A 23,136-nucleotide genomic window follows, 5' to 3' on the forward strand; every position below is an offset into this window, starting at 1 on the left:
TCGAGGAATGCGGTCAGCTGTTTATTGACGATCTTCTCGATCACTTTCGCCAGGAAGGGAAGAAGAGAGATGGGGCGGACGTTTTTGAGGCCTTTAGGGTCCGCTGTGGGTTTCTTCAGTAGGGCGTTGATCTCTGCATGCTACCAGCTCTCTGGGAAGGTGGCAGACGTGAGAGAGTTGTTTATGATGTTCCGTAGGTGGGGAGCGATGATGTTGTCGGCTTTGTTGAAGATGTGGTGAGGGTATGAGTTGGAAGGTGAGCCAGAGTGGATGGTGTTCATGGCGCGGGCGGTGTCTTCGGTGCTGATGGTAGTCCAAGCGCTGAAGGTGGTTGTAGGGGGTGTTGGTTCTGTGGCTGGGGGCGGAGTCTGGGTGCCGAAGCTGTAGTGGATATCGGATATCATGGGGTGAAAGAACGTGGCGAGGAAGTTGCAGAGGTCTTGCGACGGTGTGATGTCGTTGCTGTTGGCATTGGGATTGGAGAGCTCTTTTACGATGCTGAAGAGTTCCTTGCTGTTGTGTGTGTTGTTGTCCAGCCGTTCTTTTAACGATGTCTTTTTGGTGGTGCGGATCAGCTGGTGGTGTTTGCGGGTGGCGTTCTTGAGGGCTGTCATGTTTTCTGTCATCTGTTCGCGGCGCCAGGTTTTCTCAAGGGTTCGGCAGGATTTCTTCGATTCTTTGAGGTCGTCAGTGAACTATGTTGTTTTCCTGTTGCCGGGCTTGCCTGGAAGGTTCTTCAGTGGTGCAAGGGCGTCGGCGCAGTTGACGATCCACTGTGTGAGGTTGCGGGCTGCGTCGTTGGTGTCAGTGGTGGTGATAGGTGGGTTCTGGCTCAGTGATGTGGTTAGCTGGTCTGCGGTGACTTTGCTCCAGCATCTACGGGGGATCTGTTGCGGGCGGTGGTGGGATGTGGTCTTCTTAAAGGTGAAGGGGGTGCAGCTGTGGTCAGTCCAGTGTAGTTCGGTGGAGTGGCTGAAGGCAACGTGGCTGCTGGCAGAGAAGATGGGGTCGAGCGTGTGGCCGGCGTAGTGGGTGGGGGTGTTCACCAGTTGCTTGAGTCCGAGGTTGTCGAGCAGGGTGGTGATGTTGTTGTCATTGTTGTTCTCCAGGTGGAAGTTCAGGTCCCTAGGAGGATGTAGTCTGATGAGGCGAGGGCATGTGGGCTGATGGGTGATGAGAAGAATGAGGAGAACAGTAGAAAAAAAGTGAAAGAAGGGAAGTCAGAACAGGAGCACAGAAAATGAAAAAGAAGGCAAGAACAGTTCGAGGCAGAGGACTGCAACAAAACAGGCTACACAGCGGGGCAGCGGCGGCACAGGGGGACCATGTGGCGGCTGCGGGGGGCGACCTACCTGTTGACAGGGTCAAAGGTATGGCTTATGGCTATCTAGTTTTTCGGTGTTAATCGCCAATTTCTCTTGGCCTTCATTTTGTTCATAGGTTTATGTTGGCAAAAGAGGCTTTTTCCCTTGGAAACCCGCCCAATTTTTTCATGTGTTGCTGGAAGCTCAGACCCCTAATTCTAGACCCAACTACGGAAAAAAGAATTTGAAGATCACAACCACATACTGAGACTGCTGGGGCTAACATCTGACTTCACTGAAGGAAGGACATAGCACCATAAGGCCGACGACAACGCCTACTAAAAGAAGAAAAAAACAGACGCTACACAGACAATTCTAGACCCATCCGTTAGATGGCTTATTAATGCATCTGAAACAATTCGTGCAGCAAAATATCATTAGTCGTGGGAGATACTAAAGGGTGGTGCGCCTCCAAATCGCTAACAAGATGTCAATCTTGTGTCTAATTCCCCCGATTATGCTGTATATTATTATCTTATGCTGTCTGATAAAGGAATTTCTTTTAGATGTGCACTGGGCTGGACAATAAGTTACTGTTTCATTTGGTTGGTTGTTTAGGTCTGAGCTCTTGTCGCCCTCACTAACTGCCTGAGAAGCCTTTGACTGCTTTCCATTGCTATACTGTGAGGCAAATGTGGAAATAGTTCATTTGTTCCAGTTTGCAAAGCCATAGTAGGCCAGATACCACAACACCAGTGGCAAACAACCTCAACCACCATGGTTGTGGCCCTGTAGCTCCTGTCTTCCCTGTAGGTGTGCCCGCTTCCCTCCTGCGAATGGGTCCGGACACAGATTGTAACTTTTTTGTTTTGTTTACATTTGGTATATTATTCTCTGGTATGCTTGAAGAGGTATTATCCTTCCTTAGATGCAAGTAGAAAAAGACTCAGCCATGAAGCTATTGGCTATGTACTTAAGCTCTCTTGTTTTTGTAGGCAGTACATAGATATGGCTCTACAGCTGGCTAAGAGGAGAGTAACCAAGTTGTGGTGCAAGGCATCCCAGCTTGCACATAAATTATGTCTCTGAAGTTCTGCAGTGAAATGTCGGATGCCTGTTCTCTGCCAATTCAAGAAACCAATAGACCCAATGATTTTTGGGCTCTGCTGCGTGAGGACATTCAGACAATGAAGTCTAATGCCCTGATGTGAAAATTCTGCTAGAGTGCAATGTCTAAGAGTTCCACATTGACCTGTGGTGACTGTGTCGGTGTGACTGTGTCGGTCTACCAGAAACAGTTGTAAGCTTATTGATATGGTTCATTAACTATGAAACACTGTTCGTACGAAATTCATACAAAACTGATCAGCTACTTTCAGTAATGCTAAATACTTTAATCCTAATTCTTTCTGTGCCATATTTACAGACAGCTCTGTGTGCTCACGACTCACCATGCAATGTTTATTATTTTTTAAGTGCTATCGACCTTACATTTTTCATCCAACTTGCTTGCGGCCAGCTCTTCATGCTCCTGAATCAGCTCCAAAATGCTGTTTTCTTCAGTCTGTTTGTGTAATACATTTTTTAGCTCAGTAGAAGCTCTCAGTGTAGTCCTTCGGTGTCCATGCTTGGTACTGTTGGACCTTTTTTCTTAGTCTGGGGCTATACTGGTTTATGATTTTGAAAAAACACACTCTCTATTACAGACAAATGCCAGAACGCAACGACCAGAAAAACCATGACAAATCATATTAATGAGTGACAAACAGCATTGACATTTGTTGGTAGGAAACATAAACAAGCGTACTAATTATCTGCAATCTGGCACACACCCTCACTCCAATATTTCATTTTTAAATATATCCTCTGAATATCCACTTAGTAAAGGTGTAACTTTTATTAAAGAATATGCAGTTTTATCTTAGTTTAAAAGTGAAGCATCTATTGCACAACGGACTCAGATTTGATAAAAGTTGCCAAATTTTCACATGGCAAACAGAAGCCTTCTAGGAGCATAGCATGACAGGGCTTTCATTTCTACCCAACCCACCCTACTTATACAGCATTGTCCTGGCCTTTTTCACTGATGTCCCTACAATCCACTTAAACTAATTGATGCAAAGGGAAACTATAAGTTCCCTAATTGCCCGTCAAAGTAATTTTTGTGCAAAACTCCAACGAGACAGCAAAGCAAATCAGCAGGCTCTACAAGCAGGGGTTGTGGGCCTTTACTGTGACTTAGAAAAAGGACAGGCCATTTCTGGAGAAAAATTAAACAAATATTCATAAAAATGATATCTCTGTCAGGTCATATTGTTTCACCTTTTTGGGTCTACCCCCTTATTCTACTGGTGGAGCCAGCATCAGAGCGGTAATCACTTGATAACAAGAAGGACGCTCAAATCTTTATACATGACCACCAATCAACTTTTATGGCATTTAAGAGGATAGGAAATATGCCACTTCCTTCAAGAGACTTCACTGCAAGAAAATGCTCCTCCTTTTTCTGCTGCAATCCCTTGATAAAGATAAATGTCCGCATTCAGGACTGGGGAATTATTCATGCACTGCAATGTACAAAATGTGTGAGTTATGCGCTGAGTGTGCGCCTGCTCACAAAACTTCATGAAACATGATGAAAAATTATGTGAGACTTCTCTCTTTGTCACACTATAAACTGGAGAGATCTGGTGCTGGCGAAGTTGAAAAGCAAACAAATGGTATGTGGCCATTTTCTGATCCTCGCTCATCGGTTGAGGTTGAATATTCCTGGGTTCGCTCAGTGTCCCCCTGGTGCCTCTGTCTCGCTGTGAACGTGAAGTGAATCATCCAACAACTTCATGTGCCTGCAGGATTACTTAAAGAAAGGACTGCATGTGCATGTGAGCCACAGGTCTTCTCACTGGAGGAACCTTCCTTGAAACAGGGCAGTGTTTGGATTCTGGTGAAAACACCCTAAAACCCTACACTGTCTCCATCAAACTTTGAGTAGGGTCTGCCCACTTTCCAGTCAGCAGTTTGGCTGTTTCAGGGATCTTGACAAGGTTCACCGACCAATCCACAAAAGTCAGAGGGTCGTCTTTCTAAGAATTCTTATTCATTCCCAATTTTGGGAGAAGATAGTGCGACCAAGATGGTATGGGGGGCCTCAAAGTACCCTGGCTTGGAACAAAACAGAGCGAAAAGAAAACTCTCAACTACACCTTATCTCCAGTGGAATACAAATCCTTCTATCTCAAAGAATCCACATTGTCTACAGTGAGCCCACAGCTTCTTATACGACATGTCCCATCTCCTGCTAGACTTATCCTTTATCGGAGCTCCTGCCACAACGAAGCAGAACTACTCGTCTTCTGTGTCTGGGATAGCATTCTCCGCACCGGGCTGGGTGTTATCTGGAAAATCATTGGCCCTGCTCGGAGGGCGAGGGCTTTGTGGTGCAGGGGACGCTGGATCCATAGTCGGGTTCTCAGAGCTCCGAGCTAGGAAGGCAGTGTACTGGTTCCAAAAAGACAGTGGCCCTGACTTGGCTAATTGCACAGGGTCCTCACCAGCTGGAATGTTGGGTGGTGTCTGGTTGGGAGTTCCTGGTAAGAGAGGTTGTGCCGAAGGCTCCGAGGGCAGAGGTCGCGTCACTCTGGGGTGGCTGCTGTCCCAAACATGCGTGCTCATGTGGACCTGATAATAGAAAAAGAGAAAGCACTGTCATTGAGGAATGACATTAACACTTACCATTTACAGAAAACAAAACTAACACAGATGCCTATTGTCGTCCCTCACTTCTGAGCAGTGAATGGAAAAGAGCAGTCCAATACATGACAATTAAAGATAAGATGTTCATGTTTGGATAAAGGGCAAAAAGAATGGGTTGCCCATTTATTGTGGGGATATGGCCCAATATCAAAGTGGAACGCCCTCACCAAACAGGTTTACCTAAATGTATAATCCCCGATGTCTAGCGTGCTTTCTACCCCCTACTCCCCCTTGCCGAATTAGAGGACAATTCACTATTTGGACAAACCTATCTGCAGGGGAGGGGGGGTGGGGGGGGGGGGAATGGCCCAATGACAGGGTGGGCCGCCCCCATATTTTTTGGTTCAAAGAAAAACAAATCCTTGTCTACCTCCCACCCTCTAGGGGCAGATTAGGGACAATATATTTCAATCAACAGAAGAGTGATAATATAAGCTTAAATGACGACAAAAGGGATAGTTTAGTTTCTACCACCAGAGTAAGTACATAGACATTAGAGATAAGGTGAGCATGCTTGGTGAAAGAAAAAGAACCCTCAGGCACCAACTCAAAGTTGGTAGCCAGCTGTCTTCATTGGGTTCTTGTTGAGAAAGTAATATCAAAAAGTGTGATAAGCTAAAGTGAATTAAAAGGAGTGTGGACTACTCCCCAAACCGAAACATTCTTTTAATAAGAGGGTAGCTCTAACTCCATTAAAATCAGTGAAAATAGCGGACGTATAAATGGTTGTATTAATTTGAACCATAAAGTCCTATGAATTAGTCAGAAAGAAAACAAGAAAAAGTGGGTCGACATGTTTCTGCTAATGAGCCAATAGTCAGCTCAGCATTCGTCAGGACCAAGAAGTCCTCACTCCGCGGTTGACGCACGCTAAGGCGCCAAAAGTAAAGGTGTGGGACATAAAACTATACAACCTTATGTGTGATAGTTGCACAGGTGTTGTCTCCTATGGCCTCTCCGGATTTTGGGAGACAAGGAATTAGTCAATTAGTAGTGCAGGTGCCCCATAGGCTTGTGGCAGCCTTTTTTTGCAGGCTGTGGATGTGGACGCTGTAGGTGTTTACGGCGGGCAGTCGCCCGGTAGCAAATACTCTGGGCGTGAAGGTTTCCCCCTGCCACCCCCTGTGAGGACTTCTTGGTCCTGACGAATGCTGAGCTGACTATTACTTGTCCATGGGGCAGGTTGCTTCATAAATCTACTTGCCCTGTAACAAAATCCACTTGTCCCTTAATGCCATGTAGTGCTGCCACAAATTATGGCAGCAATCTCATTATATAAGAGGACTTATATAGCCTCTCGGATTATGCCAGGGCATATCTCATAGTAGTGTTTGAATACTAGTAATCATTTTATGTTGCCACATTTTCGCAGCTCCACATACTGGGACTGAATGCCCTAGTTGGAATGTTGAAGTTGGAATGCCCTATTGAGTCTGTGCAAACCTACTAACTTGCATGTTTTAAGGTTTTCAACAAATTTTCTCTAATCTTTCCCATAATGAGAAATGTTGGAAATTTACTCCTGAGAGTGGCATATGTAAACCTTCTTTCACAGTGGGGAAAAAAGTAGTTGGAGGGAAAATGAACTTTCAAACATCCAGGTTTTCACATGAGCAAATCTACACATGCATATTTGCTCATTCTAAAATGCAGCTCACAAATATTTTTTAGAAGTACAATTTCTTGCCCTACTAATGTAAATTCTTGTGAATTCACGAAAGCCATATACCAAAGATACACTTTTGAGACTTTCTTTAATAATTGGGCCCCTAATTTGGTCTGGCGTTAACCATGACCTTTTGTGTTTATTAAAATTCTCTCTCTCTCTCTCTCTGAATCGACTGGCTTCACTGTGAGTGACAGCATTCTGCTCTTTCACAAGGAGCATATCGGTACACAAAGTAGTTCAGTGCCAGTAACTAATGTGGAAGTGTGTGCTTTTTTGAGACCAAAAACAATTTTTGTGTTTGCCAATGTTTGTTATAATGGTGAGGGCCCGGCAGCTCTCACATCAATAAGGTTTTACAAAAGCCATGCCAAAACAAGTCACGCATTGCCAAAAATAAAAAGCTGTCCACCAATGTCAGACCTACTGGCTTTGCCAAGGCTTGTTTATTTTTGTTTACCATAATCTTATTATAACTGGTTACACAAATTTTCTAATATGAATATTTTTGGGAAATACTAGCATGCATCAACAAATTTTACTAAATGATGCAGCAAAGAAATGGTACCTGAAATTTTGCAGTAGTTCAGCAAAATGTTATTTCCCTGCTTTCATTTTTTAGGAACGTTTTATATTGAAAGCAAAGAAACATTAATCTTGCTTCCCAGCTTCTGCAAATATTTGCATCTAATCAGAGAGCATTCTGTGAGCATCATGCATAGCCTCATGTTGCTAAACTTTGAAACTGTGTGTACACATTTTCATACTGGAACCACTGGCACTAGTGCAGTCAGAACGTACATTTAAATAGAGCGCTCTCCTTAACCGCATGCGTGCGGGCGGAATTCCGCTCGCACGCTGAGATTTGCGGAAACGCATGTTACGTGACGAGCTGGGCTCGTCATGAGCGTGCGAGGAGGCTACCTCATGACGAGCCCAGCTCGTCATGAGCGTGGAAGGGGCTAATAATAAAGGCTTTCAATTAATGAACCATAAATACAAGTTTGAACAGCATTAACACATGCACACAAATATTAACTAAACTACAGGCAGTACCTTTCCCTGGTCTTTAATGTGGTACTGCAAACTGGCAGCCAAAGGGTTTGTGCTGCAGGGGGTTGGGCCTACTTGTCACAAGGACAAAATACACATTAAAACTTGTTGCCCTTGTCCCCAAACAATATGTCCTGGGCATCGGGCTATAGGAATTCCACATCCCTGTATCTGTATTGTTTGGTTCATGTGGAACCTTGACACCACCTTTGGCATAAAGTGTGGGTCCGTTCTCATTACCACCCTGTCATTATGTATTTGAATGTGGGGCTCCTGTAGTGTCAGCACTTGCAGCTCGCTCACCCTGCGTAGCGAGGTGATTGCTACTAGAAAGGCTGTCTTCATTGTGAGCATTTGTAGAGAGGCCTTATGGATAGGTTCAAAAGGCGCTTTCATAAGCTCTGTTAGAACTAAATTAAGGTTCCATGCCGGTGGCAGCATCCTTTGGGAGGGGCGATCCTTTTAGCCCCTTCCAGGAATATCATTACTACTTGGGATGTAAAGAAACTCTTTCCTGTCTCCCCTCTTGTGTAGGCTACTATCGCTGCTAGGTGTACTCTCAGCGAGGTAGAGCTAGGGTTTTTTTTAGGAGGTTTTAGCACAGTTGATTCCTTGGTCATTTTCTTGTGTGGTCATTTTCTTGTGTAGTCCTTTCCTCATGCGCCATTGCGTGAATCTTTTCCATTTCGCCACATAGCACCTCTGTGTGGTAGGTCTCCTTGCCTCCTGTAGCACCCGCAGTGTGCTCTCTGCGAGTTTTAGGTGTGCAAACTCTACATCTTCATGCAGCTAGGCAGAGGCTCTCTGGCTCTGGGTGAAGTACCTCACCGTTTTGCATGGAGAGCAAGTCTTTTTGCGAACTTGTGAGGTGGTCCCTGCGCCATCTCCACTATTTGTGAGAACCAGTACTGTCTGGGCCACTGTGGTGCCACCAGAATCAGTGTCACGTTGCTGGTTCTGCATTTGCTGAGTACCCTGTGTTTCAGTGGTATCGGGGGAAAAGCGTAGGCAAATCTTTTCGACCAGCTTATCCATAGGGCATTCCCCTGGGATTGTTCCCCTGGTTGCCTGGATGCGAAGTATTGGCATTTTGCATTCTGGTGTGTTGCAAATAGGTCTATTTTTGGTGTCCCCCACTTCCTGAATAGGTTTTGCGTTTCCTGTGCATTGAGCTCCCACTCGTGGAATACTGACGTCTGTCTGCTGAGCCTGTCTGCCTCAACGTTGTCCTTTCCTGGTAGGTGTATTGCCAGGAGGTCTATCACTAGTGGGATGGCCCATCTCTATATCTCCTGCGCTAGGATAGATAGTGAAACTGATTGTGTTCCTCCCTGTTTGTTGATGTAGAACATCATTGTTGTTTTGTCGGTTTGTATCAACACTCGCTGCCTGTACAGTTGTTTCTGGAAGGCTTTCAGGGAAAGGAACACGGTCTTTAGCTCCAGGTAGTTGATGAGCTTGATCGCATCTTTTGGAGTCCACAGACCCCTCACCTTGAGCTGGTTCATGTCTGCTCCCCATCCCCTCTGGGATGCGTCTGTGGTGATGGTCACTGTTGGGTTTGATGGTGTTAAAGGCTTCCCCTTTGTTATGTTCTCCTTGTTCCACCACGCTATGTCTTCTTGAACTGCGTGTGTTTAAACCACTAGATCTTCCCAACTCCCTGTAGCCTGTGACCATTGTTGTTGGAGCCATTCCTGGAATGGTCTCATGCTGAGTCGTATGTTGGGGACTAGGTGTATGCAGGACGCCATCATCCCCATTATCTTGCTCGCTGTCTTCACTGTCATAGCTCGCCCCTTCTGGTATTGACGTGTCTCCTTCAGCAGGGCAAGTGTTCTCTTGTTGCTGGGGAACACCTTGCACTGTATGGTGTTGATCTGAGCGCCTAGGAAGATCTTCACCTGTTCTGGTTCCATTGAGGATTTACCCCAATGTATTGAGAATCCCAGTTCTGTCAGCATCTGTGTCACCCGCTGTGCATGTAATTGGCATTGTTTGTAGGAGCTTTCCATTAATAGCCAGTCATTATGATAGAGGACATAGGGGAGTGTTGTGGTAGGGGAGCAGGTAGTGATGGCATAGGTGGAGGAGAGGGGGAAGGAAGTCTTAAAGGAGAGGTAGCCATGTCCTTTTTCTTTGCATGAGGAGCTGGTGTATCCAATGGTTGCTTTTTTGAAGCTAAAGTTAGTTGACCAGTGATTGGATCTTTAACCAGAGTCTTTTGTGCAGGGTCTGGATGAAATAAGTCCTCTGCAGGAGGCCGATCTTTAGGTGCGGAGGGAGGTTTCGGCACAGAAGCGGTTTCTTTAGGTTTTTTGGCAATGTCTTTAACTGGAGAAGCAGTCTTTTTCGGCTCCGATGATTTTTTCGGCTCCGGTATATTTTTTTAGATCTGATGGTTTTTTCGGTTCCGGTGGTCTTTTTGAATCCGAAGCGGGTTTGCTTGGTTCCGACCTGGGTTTCGGTGCCGAAGGAGTAACGGTATGCTTCGGCGCCGGTGGTGTGGATGTTGGCGTGGCCGGTGTCGTTGTCTTTTTCGGTGTAGGTAGGTGTGCGCCGGCACCGTGGGAAGGTCGACTCGAGCCCGAGTCGCCTGAAGGCTTAGCTAGCTTCTTAGGCGGGCCCGAAGGTGGGGCAGAAGAAGCAGTGTGTCGGTGTGCACCCGAGCCCGAGAGCGAGGGTATGACCGGGGCCTTCTTTGGGTGTGTCGAGGAAGGGTCGGGGTCGACGGTCTTACTTACGACCCGCTGTGCTGGAGTGATGTCCTCGACTTCGGAATCTTCGGCCTTGGAGTTGCTGTTGACGTCATGTTGTTCTGGGACGTCGACGCCTTCTTCAAAGATGTCGTCTGGAATCGGAGCTGAAGATCGAGCCATTGTTCTCCTAGCTCTTCGGTCCCGGATAGTCTTTTTGGAGCGGAAAGAGGCACAAGTGGAACAGTCTCTGGCCTCATGCTCCGGGGAGAGGCAAAGGTTACACACTTCATGAAGGTCGGTGTGGGGAAACTTCGACCCACATTGCAGACACTTTTTAAATAGCGTCCTTTCCATGAGCTGAAGTCGAAGCCTAGTTAGGAATTTTCGGTGTTGAGAGTAGCGTCGACTGGAAAAGCGTTCAAAACGAATTTCTGTAAGTTGGTGAGGATTGCGCGCCGAAGGAAATCGGTTCCAACAGGAAGCGCTGGAAACACATCCGAGCCCGGTGGCGGAAAAAAACAGTCTGGGGATGGAGCCGATGCCCATGCGCAGTATCATCCAAAGGAGGAGTCACCTATCCCGTGACTTCCAAAGACTTTTCTACAACAAAACAAACTGCAAACATCCGGGCCTAACACTAGGTGGCCATCTATGCACAGTGTGTAATCTGCAGCTCATATACCTGGAACATATAGTTTTATTATAGTTTTGTAGATAAAACTATATTGCCCACAAATGATAATGTATGTAAATTGGATTGCAGTGAATATTTATTTGTGCTTTACTGAGTGAAGTGTCTTGATTTGATCTGATCCTCCTAAAAATTTTGTTTCCATCAGACTTCAGAATAACAAAAAAAATGTGTTTCTTTTTGCCTTCCCAACTACTGAATGTGTACAGTACATTTACAGGTATTTACATTTTAGTGTGTGTTGGGAAAAAATGACATCCTCAGCTTTCCTTTTACACTTCATGTACTCCAGCAGGATTTTCTTTTTCTGATTGCAAAGTGAGAGGTCTTCGTAAACGCCAGTCTCTGTGTTAACCAATAAGCTGCAGGAGAGAGCCTGACATGTGAACTCTGTCTTTGAAGCGCAGCAAATGTGAGGCGATAAATGTAGAATTTAAAGACATCATTATTTATTGCCTGGACTTTGGCAACCAACAAAAAAATCCACTTGTGACTCACAGTTTGGGAAAAACTGATCTACACCGTACAGTCCAATCCCAAGAGTTCAATGTTCAATCTTTCAGTCAGTGGCCTCACACCGGTGAGGTAGGAACGGTGCTCAGCATGGAAGGTACATACAGGATCAAATACGCCACTAGCCATGTGAATCTAGATTTCGACCACACCCAGCCTCTTAAAATAGGTGAAAACTGTATGATCATCCACCTCATGTGTGCTTAGAGGGCTGGCTCTATAGGGAAAACAGAGATGTGTGATTGATGAGCTAGGACTAGGTGGTGCTGTCACTCTGGAGATGTTTTCTTTGGGAATGCTTGTTACTCAAGAGTCACAGACTTCTTAAATTGGTACTGGTGCAAAACACTCCATTCCCATGCCTTATCTGCTGAAAGGGAAGGTTGGATTATATGAACACTGGTCCCTCCCGGAGGTGTTCATGTTTGAATTTTTTTAATGTCCCCACTTCCCTTCAGGATTGTCATAGCTGCGCTTGTGCTGAGAGACTTCTGTGTCTCTCAGCACAAGCGCAGCTATGAAATCATGAGGTAGAGGCGGAAGCAGTAGATTCCCTGTATTGACGGAAAAAGCAAATCCAGATATCAGATGAACTCTTCTCTCAGTGTCTTGAATGGAGTGCAGCCTGAATATCAAACCCACAATATCAGTGGGATACTAAGACAAAATATCAAAAAAGGAATTTGGACAGCTAAGTCTAGATTTTCTACACCTAACTCCACATATATGTACCTACGCAGTACATATATTTTCAAGGTACGCAGTTATGAAGAGTAAATCTGTACTTTCCCATATGCACTTAGATTTTGATATTTTGTCCCTCGGTATTCTGTCCTCGATATTCTTTTATCCCGAAATTGTTTGTGTCAATATTCACAGCCATCTTGGATGGGGTTCCGCAAACTGCCTGATAACATACCACCTTGTTCTTCTTGGAGTCTCCTGGTGAGTGTAGCAAGAAGCTCTGGCATTGTGCTCCATCTTTAGTAACAGCTTCTATCCCATTGAAGTATACAACACAAACCCTTGGAGCGTGTCAATGCCTTTGACTATCTAGGCATACATTTTGATCATAAATTACGATGGTCAAAACAACTGAAGAAGTCACAGAAATTAGCCAAAACGTAAGAGTTGTTCTTTACGGTAAGAACGTTAGCAGCGATTCTATAAAAACTTATATTGCAGGTATATAATATGAAAGCAGCAGCTGTGACTTTGTATGGACCAGAACTGTATGGTTACGGGTGAGTCCCTAACCGACAAAATAAAGAATTGTTCCCTGCAACAGTTCCTAGAACACCGACAGAAGCACTATGATTGGAATTGGGTATAATCAGCATTGAGGTTAAGGTTTAACTAAAACCTGCATTGTACTCGGCCCGGTTATGGAAAATTTCACAATCCAGATAATCATTATATTAAAATGACTTGTAGAGCAGAGCACCTGCTTTCTCCATTACATGTGTCCCCGTGCTACGGATTCTACTCTGGCTATGATGCCCTGGCTACACCAGCTGCTTGAACATTAAATCTATCTAAAGAATCAGGTTTTGAGTTTTTTTCCGAAAGAACATTTCAGTTTTAAAGATGGGGCAGAGTGTTCTACATTTTGGAAGCAAGAAAGCTGAAGGAACATCCTCCTAACCAAGCTTTCTTGACCAATGGGATCACAGCAAAAGCGGCTCCTGCAGACCTCATATTTCTTCCAGGATGATAAGGTTTCACTATCGAAGCTAAATATTGGGATGATTTACTGTGAAGAATTTTATGGCAGAAACACATGGCTTTAAAAATAGCTCTTTTGCGAACAGGAAGGAAATGAAGTTTGTTGAGTGTCGGGCCCATAGATGAGCGCCTAGGGAGATTTAGCACCAGACAAGTCACTGCATTCTGCTGCCTCTGAAGTTTGCCCACTCTTTGGCTCACCTCACTATCCGAGTAGTCAGAGGGTGAATCACGCCAAGTGCTTCAATGATCCAATGCTCTACTTGTTGATTAGCCATGTCAACACACTTGAACATAGTTCAAGGCTAGAGCCTCCGTAGTGGGTCGCAGATGTTACTTTCGTCCAGTTCCATGGCAGATCTAGTTAAAAACACTTCTTGATAGCTGGAACAGTTGACACCTAATAAAAAATTATTGGTTGCGATATATCAAACAGGCCTTGAAGAAGATTGGATTGATTGACTACTGGAATACTTCGGACCTAATAACCAAATCTAGGACGTGGGTTCTCACAAACATTTCCCCGGGGGCCATAAAGTTTGGTCTGTGATGTGACTGTGGCTTCATTGATGTCTGCAGAGTGGTGGTCGGGTGGGTGTTGGATTGGTGGTAGGATAGGTGTAGGGGACGCGAAGCATATACATCTAGTGGCTGAATCTCAAAATGCGAAACCAGAAAACCGTGGCTTAATCACGGCTTCCCCACTTAACTAAATTGTGTGATCCTAGGCAATAGTTTTATTTCACTTTCCCTCCTTTTTCGTCTTCATTATCGCATATAAGAGGACTTCGAAATGCATGAATTCAGGATGTGCGCTTTACAAAATCTTCTCCTGTGTTTGATTTATTATAAACTGCAATGTTGTCCATATATAATAGGCAGGGCCACTGGAATTATGTGGCACAAGAGGACATATTATGTGGCAGGTGTGAGTCAATTATGCGGCAAGAAAAGCCAAATTATGCAGCATAATGCAGTACATTTTGTGATAGTATTACTTCATTATTTAGTCATTTTTAAACTTGGTAACACTGTCTGGTCAATGGTCGCACATCAATTGCTGTCAAGATTGGAGAGGGGAGAATTAATATTTTAAAATTCATGTTGGAAAACTATCAGTTTTAGACAAAAAATACTTCTTAAAGCACTGATATATTCTGATGCACTCAGGGAAAACGGCTGTGCATGTTAATGAAATGCACGTTTTGAATTTTAAAGAGACTTAATCATTTTTTTACACTTTTGCTGCAAGATGCCTTTAAAAATGAAAGTGTTCCTAAGTTAAGCAAGTGCAGGACGCCCTAGTTATTTCCTTTCTTTACCTTCAAATAACCTTAAAAGACATTGCCTGTTCAATTAACATCTTTTTTTTGTTAGTGCTGAGTCGAGTAAATAGCAGCTCGGTGATGCTGTTAACGAGGGGGCTGCATGTAAAGATCAGGAGGGCCGCATATGGCCCCTGGGCCATACTTTGAGTATCATTGATCTAGGTCAATGTCAATCAAAAAGGGGTTCAAGAAACTGTCCTTCAAGACTCTTTTAAACGAACTGGTAAAGTGAAATTGAGGCAACGGTGTCTTCAAGTCAACCCTTCCAGCACTTATCAACTTTATATAAACCGTTTGTTAACTGATTTAAGAGAAGTCTAAACTAAAATTAGACAAATAAATTGGAATTTGAGTACATATATATTCTATGGTGTGTAACAATGAATGCTCACCTTCTTCTTTGTAGCTAGGCAGTGCTTAATATGCACTCACTCAAAAGGATGCTTTAGCCTTCACTCTCCCACCCAATGTTTCTATACGGGGTGGGGAATGGAAATAGGGGTGTATTATTTGGGAATGTCAGGTGATTTCTAAGGATACGCACAGATTCCACACCTTCTTCTTATTTAAAAGAGGTGCCATCTGTAATGAGTTACACCCCATTTTGTAGAGCGCCCAAGGCGGCGTAGGGGCTAATGAGGTGAGTCACAGCATGGCCCTAGTTGAGTCCCACGGAGATTCATATTTTTACTCTCGTTAATTATCAGTTCACCTACCTTCAAATTCCCTTGCGTAGTGAAAACCCGCTCACACATAGTACACGAAAATGGCTTTTCTTCTGTGTGGATCCGATCGTGGATCTGCAAAGCGCTGACTGAAGAGAATGTCTTCTGACACACTAGACAGAGGTGTGGCTTGGAGGTGCTCTCAGAAGAAAGAGGCATCACAGACGAAGGTGGCAATGCCCGCAAAAATGTTGACATATGGGGCAAGCCAGATGCTTCTGTTTTCGGCGGCAGCTCTGAAAGCGTTTGGGCTGGTGGAGATGTTCCTTCTGCCTGAGGCATAGACCACTGCGCAGACGATGCATGGGCTGGTGAGGAAGCCTCCCCTGCTTGGGGTTTTGACCACTGTCCTGAGGTTACCTGAGCAGGGGGAGGAGGTCCTACTTCCTGCGTGTCCGGCTGCAGCTCTGATACCACCTCTGCTGGTGGAGGAGTTGTTGCTGCCAGGGTCTTCGGCTGCAACTCTAAAGGTGACTTGGCTGGAGGAGGAGTGATCACAGCCTGGGCTTTCTGCTGCAGCTCCACTAGTTTCTGGTCTGGAGGAGGTGTTGTCGCTGGCTGGTACTTTGACCACAACTCTGGTGCCACCTGGGCTTGCGGAGGAGTTACTGCTGACTGATGCTTTGACCAGAGGTCTGATACTGCTTGAGTCGGTGGTGGAGTTATCACAGGCTGGGGTTTTGGCCAAAAGTCTAGTGGTCCGTGGGACAGTGAAGATGTTATTGCTAGCTGATGTTGTGGCCACAGCTCTGGGCCAACTTGGACTGATAGAGAAGTTATTGCTGAATGATGCTTTGGCCAGTGCTCTGATGTCCCCTGGTTTAGAGGAGTAGTTCTCGCTGGCTGGGACTTTGTTAACAGTTCTGGTGTTACCTGGGCACGCGGAGGAGTTATCATTTCCTGTGGCTTTGGCCACATATCTGATGGTGCCTGGGGTGGAAGAGGAGTTATTGCTGCCTGGGGCTTCTGCCACAGTTCTGTTAGTGGTTGGATTGGTGGAGGAGTTACTGCAGCTTGGGATTTGGGCTGTAGTTCAGAAGGTGGCTGGGATGGAGGAGCAATTATAGCCGCCTGAGGCCTTGGCCAGAGCAGTGAAAGGGTCTGAACTGGGGGAGAAGTTATCACTGTTTGAGATTTTGGCCACAGGTCTAATGGAACTTGTGCTGGCAGAGGAGTTATAGTTGCTTGAGGCTTTGGCCACAGCACTGAGGGAGCCAGAGCTGCCGGGGGTGTACCCACTGTCATGGACTTCTGTGTTGCAGGAGGAGGAGATCTCCCTACTCCTGGATGGTTTCTCAGCATGTGGCTAAGGAGACTAGTTCTCTCTAAGAATCTCTGCTTACAGACTGGGCATTGGAAGAGCCGATCGTTGCTGTGGCCTTTTATATGCTGCCCTAAAGATTCCATGGTAGGGAAGGAAGCGGAGCAGACATAGCAAGGAAAGTTTGGAACCTCTAGCATTTTCTCTCCTAGATTTACTTGGCCTTCATGGTCCATGCTCTGAGACTCCAGCGACAATTCTGTAGGTTCATGTTCTGGAGTTTGTTCCATTGGCTCTACAGCTTCTCGTGAGCCATCACTCTGGGAAAGGTTTGCAAGAGCTTCTATAGCAGTCAGCTCATTAGGCTTGAAGCTTTGCTCTAAATTATCACAGGTTTCAGATGAAATTGTGTCAGCTGAGGTGGTGTATAAAGGAGGGCTGTCATGGACTGGTGGAAGGTTTTGAGAAGAGCTCATGGCCACTGGGTCCTCCTTGGAGATGGATGTGGTGGCCTCATCTCCAAGGTTTAAGATCTCAGAATCAGCTGGACCCTGCAATTTTTCACTCTCTGACCCACTTGCCTCTAGTGAGTCCTCGTCTGTAGCATCCTCATCTGAGAAGTCCTGCTCAGGAAAGCTCTCATCAAGGCTGGGTACCTTAGCCCCTGTCCCATCTGGCATAACCCCATTAGGAATCTGGCCACCTAAGTGCATCCTGATGTGCTGCTGCAGGGTCACAGCATTGGTAAACTTTTTCTGGCAGATAGGACAAGAGTTCTGGACTTTTTCTGCTGGACTTGATTTGTGGCCAACAAAGTGGGCCTTGAGGTTGCCTCTGGTGGAGAAGGCGCGTCCACAGATCTTGCACTTGAAGGGTCTTTCTCCGCCATGCTGACTGTAGTGAAGTCGCAGGGCTCTGGGGCAGCTCAGAACTCGCAGGCATATGATACACTGGTTTGGATTGCTGGCTTGCTTGTCAATCTTCTCCACCAGCTGCTGAAGCTTAAATGTCTCTGAAGAGCCAAGTGGGTCAACAACATATGGAAATGGAAAGTTACTTGCTTTGAAGTGGTTGGCCAACATGGCCCAGTTCGGCAAGGAGGTTGCCAGCTTGCCGAGCTGCATTCGACTGCTGCTGTCTGCCAAAACCTCCTGGCCCGTTGGTGGAGTGTTCTCATCAGCTTTACTCTTTGCGCCACTACTTACACTCTTTTGCACAGTAGAATTCTCCCCTGGCTTCATTAGCATAAATTTATTGAAGGGTGGAAGGGTCTGGCCCGCAGACAGCAAGGTGAGGCTCTCAGTGGCCGATAGCGCTGAGATAAGTGGTTTCTTCTCCACCGGCTCCTCCTCAGATTTCTCAGGAGGCACAGACATTCCATAGGGCAGCCCATTACCATTGAGCATATAGTCCAGATGCTCAGGAACAGGGTGTGGGTTCATCTGGATGTGAGGGTACTTGTCCTTGTGTCGCTGGAAATGCACCTTTAGATTGCCTCGGGTAGTAAAGCGATTGCCACAGATGTTGCACTTGTAGGGTCTCTCGCCTGTGTGAGAGCGAAGGTGAATCTGCAAGGCGCTGTCACTGCCAAACACCTTGGCACAGAAGCGGCACTTGTGCCTGCCAGAGGACTTCTCCTGGAGGCTTTCAGCACAGGCTGCCTCCCCATTCTTCTGTTTTAGGAGGCTTGGGATGGGCTCCACTGCCCTGGTCCCGAGGAACATACTAACCTGGGGGGCTAGGATCCCTGTGGGGAAAGCTGCATGGGTTGAAAGCAGCTGGCTTGGTGGGGACGTAGGCAAGGAAGCAGGGCTATGTAAAGATTTCTCTTCAAAGTGGGGCATGGTCTTTGACTTCATACTGGGGATTGTGGGCAAGCTGCGGTCATTGAAGGGGTTCCCCAGTGGGTTGTACAGCTGAAAAAAGGCTTGCTTGGGCACCTCTGGTGCGGGTACAGTCTTGGCCACTTCAGGTACTGGAGTCAACTTGATGGCACTGAAGGAAGGTGTGCTCTTGCTGCCAGCCCCAGGTGGCGTGGGGGACGGTCCGCCACCAGCAGCCAGTGGCACAGCCGGTTGAGCAAGGGATCCCAACATGAGCACCTGTCGGCATATCTGCTCTGTCATCTGCATCTGGTGGATCTGCCTTTGCTGTAGGACACGCAGCTCCTCCAAGATCATTGGAATATTGAGAGGGGTTGGTGTCGCTCCCCCCATGGTGGCATCATGTGGTGCCTGACCGATCTTTGGGCTTGTTGCACGATCCTGGTTCAAGCCACTGCTGGGGGCAAGAAAGGGCTGTGAGGACCCGGAATCCTTGCCTCTGGGGTCTGACCAATAGCTTCTGGAGGATCCCATCCTGGGGAAGCCAGTGACACCAGAACTCTTGCATTCCCCATTGGTAGGCGTGGCGCCCACCCGTGGCACCTGCATCTCAGGGGTCCCAACGATCAGGCCTGGGCACTGCGTATATGCAGCCCTAAATGCTGCACCTGCTTCTGGAGGCTTCGCCCGCTGAAGAGTGCCATCTTCCTGATTCGCTACAATCACAACCACTGGATCATTCACTGGACAGCGATCCCTGTGCTGAACTAGGTCTTCTTGGTCCTCGAACTGAGCACAGCATTTGGTGCAGACCAGCAACTCCTCGTCAGCAGTGTCTCCTGCAGAAACCGAGAAACAGACCAATGAAACCAGAGATTCATTATTCAAGAAAACTTCAGGATCTAACAGACCATTTACATGTACTGTCAATGTTCATCTTTAAAAAACTGATAAGCAAACAAAATATCGGAATTATAGTTAAATTAGCATAGACATAAACGTTTAAAAACACACAAATCCTTGAAATCAAGTGTAAAGATTTTGTGCAATCAAATCAATAATTGACATTAACGGCGATGTCCTGCTGCATTCCATAATACCGACAACAAACGTATCCGTATAAAAAATATATATGGACTACTAATATACCACAGGTAAGTATATACAGTTAAGTATAGATTCACTATACTTAATTCTACATTTATGTACATGGATAATATATGTGTATATTTTCAACGTACACAGATGTGGAATTTATAATAGTAACTCTATGCCTACCTGTAATTACTTACATTCAAGATATTGTGGTAGCCGATATTCTTTCTAGTTCCGATATTTTTGTTGTCGATATTCTGACGACAATCCTGTAAAAAACAGAGAGAACGTACAGACACCAAACCAAAGTGCTAAAAGTTTAGGCCATATCTCTGTGGTTACTAGAGATTGTTTAAATATCTTGTTGAGCAACGGTTTGTGTAGCTTAATTTGAAAATAAAGTGAGTTTGATATAGCTTAATATCTTCTTAGGGTCGTATGAGTACAGACAAGCGTACTGTTGTTTGGTCAACTGGGTTGTTGGTTGTCAATGGCCCCAGATATGCAGACGGTTTTCTAGAGTGCCTCGCGAGCCAGGAAAATAACTAGGTAGAGATGTTCTGCCATGATGGATTAACTTTATCTGAATACTAACTACTAAGGTGTATATTGGTTTTGTGTGTTGGAATTGATGAGCTGGCAGCACTTTATCAACAATATGGCACGTATATAATGCTATGTGTATAAAAGTGTCAGGTGTGTGTCTAGAGTGTTTGCTAAAAAACAAATTATAAGTAGGTCTCCCGGTTTTATGGTACTTATTGTTTTAACATTTCCGTCTGTATTTATCCATATTTCTTTTTTTGGCCATCTTATTGGTATTTATCCATATTTATTTTGTGTTTCAAGAATAAATGTAGCTGTAAAATGATATATTTCTGAATTTATATAACTCTTCGACGTGAACTCAAACATGGATGCCTGTCACGTTTTAGCAAACTAAGTAGCCACGTATAACAAAAGCCTACACTCACAGATACATATTAGCATTATACTACAAATATATGTTAACATATGCCTGTATTTAAGGAAATCTCATCCTGTATTTTAATCCTCCACGCTGTCTGCCTGCTCAGCTGTTGCCTAGAATTCATGAAAGACAGCATGGAAAGTTTCTCACAAGAAGCACCATTTTCAGTATTTTTCTGCATTTAAAAATAAACACAGACAGGACACACATTGTTTTCTGTCTGTATTTATCTGTTAAAATCAGTAAAAATGGAAAACCGGTAGGACAGGGAAACTAGGCCTCAAACTTAACATTTGCCACAACCGGGATACAGTATCTCGGTGTCTATCTTACAGAGGACCCTACAATATTGTGGGTTCGTAACATTTCCACTACAACCGTATGAGTGCGATCAGATATACGTCCATACCCCTTTCCCTATATGGACGATCTGCGATCTTTAAAATGATTTCGCTACCGCGGCTCCTATATCATCTACAAAATCACCCCTTTCTTGTCCCCTCATCCTGGTTTGTCCAATCAATGCGATACTTGGACAGTTCATGTGGGGTTGTAGTGCTTCTCGAGTTGCGCTCCATATCTGCTTCCACTCAACATACTGCGGTGGGATAGCAGCCGCCGATATGAAATTCTATTATGCTGCATCACATTTACAGGTAATCAATGATTGGTGGTACGGACCGAGAAATGACCGGGCTTACGCGGTGGAGAGATGGCTCCTGGATGACCCCAAGCTCACATCATATTTATGTAGCAGGCTAACTGCCCAGAACTTGAAACCCGCTACCAAGGTGGTAATACTCACATGGCGACAGGCCCTTAGATGGATGGGTTGGTGGGCCGCCTTACACGAGTAACCCCCTTATGGCGCAACCATCTATTATCCCACCTATGTAATCTACAGGGATTTCGTGGATGGGACCAGATAGGAATATCCACTATTGGAGACGTAATGCACCACCCTAACCTTAAATCGTTCCAAGAACTCCGCAATGAATACTCTATGCCAAACGCACAATTCTACAAATACCTGCAGTTCTGACACTCTATTAAACCACATATAACCCAGATCAAATCCCTCCAAGACTTCAATCCACTTGAGGGCAAACTCCTGACTGAAGACCTGGGCGGCCATAACATTTCTAAAATATATCAAACCCTTGTCACCAACAATGGCACTACGTTAGAATGACTGAAAGCTTCCTGGCAGAACGATAATTGTCCCCACGATACGGACGACGGGGCGAGGCCCTAGAATCCCCACGCGGAGCTGCTATTTTTATGAGACTAAGATTAGTTCAATTCAAGATCCTCCAAAGAGCCTACTATAGTCGGCATGGATTATGGCAAGCTGGCCAGATAAAATCATCCATATGTCCGAGATGTCGGCAAGAAGGCACACTAATACATACACTATGGTCATGCTCACGGTTGGAAAGATTCTGGTCCGGTGTGGTGGTGTGTCTATCCGTTGGGTAGGTACTCCCCAGATCTCCAAGACTTACTCTGCCTTTGGATTTGGAACCTATGTGCCGAGTACCATGGATTAAAACGTGCAGATCACCCTTCGATTTCAGATATCATAGACTCTATACCTTTAACCCGAAAACCCCACAACATGACCTGTGCTTGCCATTTTTATTGCACTTCAAAGCTACCTGAGGATTGACACATGCATATACAGTGAACTTGGCCTGGGTTTTAAATGCTTTGTTTGATTTGTTTATATGTGACATGATGCATATATACGGCCTTTTGGCCATTGCATGTTTAAAATCAATAAAATGTGTTATGAAAAAAAAAATAGAAAACCGGAAGCCTTAATTGTAAGTGTAGCTGAAAATGTGTTGTGTAGTGAGAGTTTTTAGGTGGAGGGTGCTGTTGTGTGTCTAAAGTGTCCTCTGTATGCAAGTAGTGAGGTCTGTCAATTGGGTACTTATAGGGTAGTTGTGTTTGGTTTTTGTTGACCCTGTAACTTAGTGGTAGCCAACTAAGGGCCAGATACAGGTGGCCAAATACCGATCGCTAATGCTGAAATTCCCAGAATCTCAGCGTTTGCGATCGGTATTTGGCTGAGAGCAATGTAGGCGAGTTTAAGCCTAATAGCAAAATAAGGATTCCTGCGACCTAAGAAGAAGGCAGGCTAAGAGGATTTGGTCCCAGCCCTAATGGCCTGTTTCAAGAGCCTGCGAAGAAGACGACACCTGTCCCGTGGTCAGCACCCTTCAAAAAACCTGAGGAAGAGGTTTGAGTAATTTCAAATTCGCTTATCAGTTCTGAAAATAAACACATGGTGTCTCCAATGCACACTTAGCAATTTTTGCATACATATATTCAGTCAAGCAAAAGCTTTGAATTTAGTAGGCTGGACTAGACATAGGAGAGCTACTTACAGGTAGCTGGAGAGCTACCAGTAGCTCATGAGCTACTCGGAGAAGCCCGATGTAGTCCTTCACCCGAAAGTCTTCCTCCCCCCAGGTCAGGGCACTCCTCCACAGCTCACTCTATGCAACAGTGAGAAGAACGAATG

The 23,136-nt window shown here is 45.4% G+C and overlaps 1 protein-coding gene across 1 annotated transcript in view; it reads right to left on the reverse strand.

Annotated features, from left to right (window-relative positions):
• Positions 1-3,186: 3,186 nt before the first annotated feature.
• The window catches only part of SALL2 (spalt like transcription factor 2), a 246,152-nt gene continuing 226,202 nt past the window's right edge, over positions 3,187-23,136 (reverse strand). Inside the window, exons 2-3 of the mRNA XM_078644856.1 lie at positions 15,449-19,380; positions 3,187-4,982 (exon numbers count right to left, since the gene is read on the reverse strand). Of these exons, the coding sequence (XP_078500982.1) occupies positions 4,647-4,982; positions 15,449-19,380 (4,268 nt within the window). The 3' untranslated portion in view covers positions 3,187-4,646. The remainder of the gene's footprint in view (positions 4,983-15,448; positions 19,381-23,136) is intronic.

Source organism: Lissotriton helveticus, chromosome 5_1, assembly GCF_964261635.1.
Source record: "Lissotriton helveticus chromosome 5_1, aLisHel1.1, whole genome shotgun sequence".
NCBI classification, from domain to species: domain Eukaryota; kingdom Metazoa; phylum Chordata; class Amphibia; order Caudata; family Salamandridae; genus Lissotriton; species Lissotriton helveticus.